This window comes from Meriones unguiculatus, chromosome 20, assembly GCF_030254825.1.
Source record: "Meriones unguiculatus strain TT.TT164.6M chromosome 20, Bangor_MerUng_6.1, whole genome shotgun sequence".
Lineage (NCBI taxonomy): Eukaryota > Metazoa > Chordata > Mammalia > Rodentia > Muridae > Meriones > Meriones unguiculatus.
Window position 1 is genome coordinate 24,576,611 of NC_083367.1, and position 6,203 is coordinate 24,582,813.

At 39.8% G+C, this 6,203-nt stretch overlaps 1 protein-coding gene across 1 annotated transcript; it reads right to left on the reverse strand.

The window, feature by feature from the left end:
- Nucleotides 1-4,287: 4,287 nt before the first annotated feature.
- Nucleotides 4,288-5,334, reverse strand: Taar9 (trace amine associated receptor 9). Its single transcript, XM_021653706.2, has one exon. It carries the CDS (start codon nt 5,332-5,334, stop codon nt 4,288-4,290), a length of 1,047 nt encoding a protein of 348 aa, XP_021509381.2.
- Between the last annotated feature and the right edge of the window lie 869 nt (nt 5,335-6,203).

Sequence of the window (6,203 nt, forward strand, 5' to 3'; positions counted from 1 at the left end):
TTCCTTATGCCAGACTTGTTTTTGAACTCATCTTATTGGGCTTGCATTAAAAGACTCTTCAATGCAACATGTTGGCACTTTTTTTCTTACAGAGAACATTTATAAGGCTTGAAACAGGTTATGCTGCAGTGGTTTATCACCTCCGGTTTGAGAATCTACAGGTCCATTTTGCTTTGTAGGCAGCTCTGCACAGAGAACACTATTTTTACCCCCATTTTAGAGTTGAGAACTCTCTCTCTCTCTCACACACACACACAAATGGTAAATGACTTAGCCCAAGTGAAGCCACTGAATGATGTAGACAGATTTGAACATTTCAAACACGGGTGGTGAGGAGCTCACTCGGACCTTGGTCTTATGCACAGCTCTTTCAGACGGAGGAAAGTAACTGCTTTCAGAAACAAACCTGCCATATGGACTCTTTACAGTCAATCTCTAAGATTTTGGCTTGTTTGTTCTCTGTTAATATAAGCAGAGACAAACTAATGCAAGGTTCTCCTCAAATATTAATCATTAAACATTTTACAAAACCAAATAAAGATGAAAAATGATGTAAGTTTTTAAGAATGAAAGACTAATGGATTATCACTATATGGGTGAAAATTTAAAAGTTGGTAACTTGTTTGTTTTAATTTTTTTTACAGTTTTAAAATTTGTAAGGCAATATTAAAAAATATTTAAATAGAATGGATAAGACCTTACCAGCCAACCAAAATTGTGGACGGACATTTAGCATTTTCTGTAAACATACACCATCGTGATTTATAAAGGGCAGGAAAGTGAAAACTGTGGCACACAATTGTATTATAACAAATAGTTTTTGCAGTGCAGCAAATGACAAGATGTGTCTCAGAATGAGAGTGCTCACTGGGTTCAGTTCCTAGCACCCGCATCAGACAGTTCACAGTCCTGTAACTCCTGCTGCAGGGCATCCAATGACCTTTTTTGGCTTCTACAGGACCTACACAAAGGGCAGACATTCACACAGACAGACAGGCAGGCAGGCATGCCCTCACACACGCAAGTACACACTCACACATACAATATGTACATATCAATAAAATATAAGGTAAATGGAACTGAGAAATGTAGAAAGAATGAATGAAAAAACAGCTCTAGGATAGGTCATGTCTAGAGGGTTAATGTATGAAACAAACACTGTCAATTCTGTTACATTTTATTGAATATGTTTATTAAATAAGGAGGTATCAGCCATTTTTAACAAAAATATAAGATGGTAGAAACATTGTTTGAGATCATGTTAGCATCATGGTGAATAAGCCTTAAAATAACATTTATTTTTTAACATAAATCAATTCTAACAATAAAAGAAAACTATTATTATTGAACTAAATTTTCAAGGTAAGTAGGGGTATGCGTGTTGCCTTTAATGCTTGCCTTGAAATAATTTAATATTGAAATTAGTATTTCTAGTATTATTCTGTCCTTTTTTTTTTTTTAAATACAAATGTAGTGAGAAATGTAATTCTTTCTGGTTGACCTTCAAATGTGTAAGAGTAAAACTAAGTCAAAGGCATTAGGGTGAAATAAACACAAATGCGGCCTATCAATGGGCTGTAAAAATAAAGACGTCATGAATCCCAGCCAGTTAAGCAGTTATGGCTTCTGTAACAAATGGAACATTCTATTACAGCAATGCTCAGTCATATTGATAGTTCTTAGAGGTCCAGGTGTGAATGGTGATTTTTCATTCGTTCATTCATTCATTCATTCATTCATTTTTAGCTGTGCTAGGAATGAGATTTGTGGCCTCACACATACAAGGCAAGCGCTCTATCGCTGTTCTATATTCCCAATCCACTATTACTGTGTCTGTATTTTGTTACTGATGAACAATCAATAGCCTTACCACTAAATGATCAGAAAAGTTGTGATAATCTTTACCGCACTGGGGGGCATTGTCCAGTTGCTGATAATTTCTATAATATGTCTGAGCATGTCTTTTAAATAATATTTTAAAAAATACACAGTTTTGTATAATATAATTGTCAACTTAAGTATCAACCTAAGAAAACATATGGAAACAAAAAGCAATTGTGAATTAAGTAACACTTTAGAACAGATTTTTATTTTATAGAAACCTTAAATTTGTATTTTAAGAATAATTTCTATATTTGAGAGGCACTGTATTTCCTTAGCTACACCAGGGCTTAAGGGAATTAACTGTTCTCTGTAAGAGTGTGCAACCTTTTCTTGGACAGAAAATAACTCAAGACCTGCAAATCACTAGGATGAAAGACCAAGTTCAGGACACAGCCCAGAAGGAGTGGATATCAGAGAGCAGAGCTCACATCCCTCTTCCATGGGTTTAAACACATCTGCGGCTCTGCAGGGTCTTAATGTGTGGATGTCAGATTCTTGCAGCTTGTTTCTAGGAATCAGTGTCATTGGAGAGAGGATGGAGCTGTGCTAACAGTCAGCTTGATCTTGAAGAAAAAGACACAGAAGTGTTACCAGAAGACGTCCTTTGGAAGGACGCAGAGAGCACAGAAATAAGCAAGACAGTTGCTTGGGAGTACACTCCCCACTTAGTGATGTTGGGAAGACTGGAAAGCGTCTCTGGTTAGGATTTATTACTCTCGCAATCTGTTCATCTAAGAATGTGGTCTACAGATTTAAAGAAGTGAGCTAAAATTGAACGGAATTGCTTTGGGTTCTTTCCTCTGTTGCTTACGAGTGTTTTTTACAAAGCTTATGTTTGCAGTGAAGGACAGAACAGGAATTGGTATAAAGACACATCTGCCTCACCACCCAGGAGACACAAGCTTTGCATTGCCTCTTAAGGAGCAAGAACATGCGAGCCTGACAGAGATCGCTTGAACGGTGATCTACAGAGCCCTGTGTGTGGCTGTTTTCTGAACCACAACCAGGTGTGAAGGATCACATTCCCTTTCTCCTCTTTTAGCCTCTTTTTTGCTAAACACTCGCTGCTCCGCTGAAAGTCTATCAGCCTCCAGACGTGACGTGGCTTAAATTTTCTGTGAGGTGTTTCTAACCTGGTCCGTCTATAAAGAATGCAGCAGCTATTCTGTGAAATGCTTGTGGGACTGTTTACTTAGAACCATTTCACTTTGTAACAAAAGCTCATTATAGAGTCATTGGGTAATCGGCTACATTCACGACCACGGTTCAAGTACATGAGGAGAATAATATCCTTATCCCAGTTGTTTTGAGGTTCAAACTGTGTCTTGTAATATACAACACATATTTCAATCAAAATGAATTATAAGGCATGTTGATTGAGAAACTGACTAGAAAGTGGGAGCATATGTTTGAGTTTTTGCTGTATTAAAACAACCATTGGCTGACTTTGTTTTTATGCATTATTGATACCAAATGTGCTTTCTTTGACTCAGAGACAGACCTCAAAGGTTAAAACACACTCATTCGAATTAACATTTTAAAATACAAAATTTGCATCTTATCAAATTCTAGCTAAGTGGAAAGTGAGAGGCAGATTCTCTGAGTTCATGGAAAGCCTGGTTTACACCGCAAGTGCCAGGCCAGCCCAGGCTACAGAGTGAAACCCTCTCTCAAAAAAAAAATAAATAAATAAAGACGACAAACAAGCACCCTACCACATCTCCTAAACAAGTAGATAGGCCCTCTGTTTATTCATATGCAAATACTTCAATAATAAAATATATTCTCGAGAAATCAAGTTGGGTCACGGTGTGAGCACATGCATTTTGTGTGAACCTGTCTCTGTGTAATTAAGCGAACGGGTGATCTGCAGGGCTCCGGAGATGTAAGGCTTTGGATACTTTTAGATGCTTTTCAGTCACTCGGGAGCTCTACAGTACAGCTCACTATAAAGTTCTTTGAGGTTAAAATTAAGCATTTTCAGAATATGAAATTATATTTACTTCTCATGCAAAATATACTTTAAAGAAAGCCTACTCCCCTGAAAAATCTAATTCCATATTTCTAAGAGCTTCTTTTCCTTTATGTTATTGTCAGCATTTGAAAACTCACCGAGGGTGGGAAAGGAGGGATAATCCTTCAAATTATTTGAAGATACAAGTGGAGATTTCAGAGCAAAGCAAAAACATAAAGGAAAAACATTAAGCAAAATCACAGCATTGGAAGGAAGATCTGTTAATAACAGATCTGACCTCTGATCAAGTGTCACTCAGTCTATGAGGAGAAAATGCTTCAGAGCAGCCTGCTACCTGGTGAATGATTGTAGGACCTCCCTAGATCAGAGTGTTTATTTCTGCCTCTGATTAAACCCGAGTCAGGCTTCAAATCTCTGCAGCGGTAGTTTTAACCTGCACCCGCCTCTTCAGAGAATAAATTAGTCGTTGATGAATCAGCCTGGAAGACTTTGCCACTCATAATGAGTTTTATTGCCTTGCGAAACCAAGGATAAAAGAAGGCATATATCAAGGGGTTCATGGCTGAGTTGTAATAAACACACCACACTAATATCTCATAGACGTAGGCGGGTGTTATGAAGTTCATGTAGGCATCAATCACAGCATCAACAATGTATGGCAGCCAAGACACAAGGAAGGCTGCCATGGCAATCCCCAAGGTTCTGGCAGCCTTCCTCTCTCTTTTGGCTACTCTTTCCTTGTAGCTCTCCGAAGACGCCTGGGCTGGATTGGCTGTGCTCTCTATCTTCCTAGCCTGGTGCTTTGCCACCAAAAATATCCTGCCATAGAGGAACACCATGACAACTGTGGGCAGAAAGAATAAAAGGAAACACAGCAAAACCCAGTTTTGATTCAGTGGAGCCTGGCAGCCTCCCACACAGGTCAGAGCGGCCACCAGTTCCTCGATCCCTTCTTCGTTGGCTCCTGTGTAAAAGATGGAAAAGCTGTAGGTGACAGAAAAGAACCAAGAGAGAGCAATGCAGATTCCTGAGACAGAGATGGTGAACTTGGTTGGATAGGCCAGCGGGTCCGTAACGGCAATGTACCTGTCGATGGAGATGCAGCATAGATGAAAGAGCGACGCGAAGCAGAAGGAGGTGTCAAAACACGTGTGGAACTTACAGTAACTCTCCCCGAAGTACCAGCAGCCCTCCACAGACCTCACCGTGCTGAAGGGCATCACTGTCACGCCCACCAGGAAGTCGGCACAGGCCAGGGACGCCACCAGAAAGTTCGTAGGCGTGTGTAGCTGTTTAAAGTGAAGGATGGCAGTCAGGACCAGGAAGTTCCCAAACACTGCCAGCACGGCTCCCAAAACGAGGACCGCGTAGAGGATGGCTCGAGGCCAGGGTGAATAGGCACTTTTGACGCAGGATCCGTTCACATTCTGATAGCAGAGCTCCACAATGTCCTCCGGGGAGAAGTTGCTTGCCATTGCCTTCGCCCTTGATAATTTTAAACGTCCCAGATTTCCATTCTAGCAATCTAAAACAAAACAAAACAAACAAACAAACAAAAAAACAACGGGGTGACAACGTCAACGGCTCCTGATAGGAAACAAAAGCAGAAAGAAAAGCTCTAGTTAAAATAGTGCTAACCTTTACACTCACACCTTTATGTGCTGTCTACTCCCATGTTGGTGGTCCCCAAAAGCACTCTAAAATCGTTGGTTGATAGAAACTTGCTGCAGAAAGCCATCTTAAAGGTCAAACGTATTACTAACTAAAGGACCAGCAATACGCATAGCCTAACGTAGAATTTATTTTATATTATTATATTATCACTTATTGTTACTGTATTATTCACAACACAGAATGAAATTCAGATAAGGTATTTTGTGGGTGTCACCTCACCTTTGGAAAGTCTCACCTGTGGCCACCCGGAATGAGAAATAGCTTGGCCACAAACGGCTGAATTTTATTTACTAGTCGTCTCCCCAGAGTGGCTGCCGTGGCTGCGATCAGCAACTCAACTCTGCTTTTTTTTTTTTTTTTCCCAAACTGGAAAAACTAAATCACATATCCTTCAAATCACAACTTCAAAGTCCCCACAGGATAGAGTGTGAAGGCTGAGTGTGAAGGCGGAGAGGAGTTTTTGCCTTAAGCACACTTGAAGAATGTGCTTCAACTATGCCTTATGCATTCAGTTTTTTTCTTTCTTTTTTACCCAGATGATGTGAGCAGCTGGAAGTGACTGGAAACCTATTACCAAATGGTTACTAGCATAGTCAATAGGAAAGCATTTCCCAGGCAAATAGCCTCTGTTGTCTGAAATCAGTAAGAATTTTTTCTTTTTAAATAAGCC

Bases quoted from the DNA above. Each gene is read 5' to 3' on its own strand.
- Taar9 (XM_021653706.2), bottom strand. From the start codon at position 5,334: ATGGCAAGCAACTTCTCCCCGGAGGACATTGTGGAGCTCTGCTATCAG.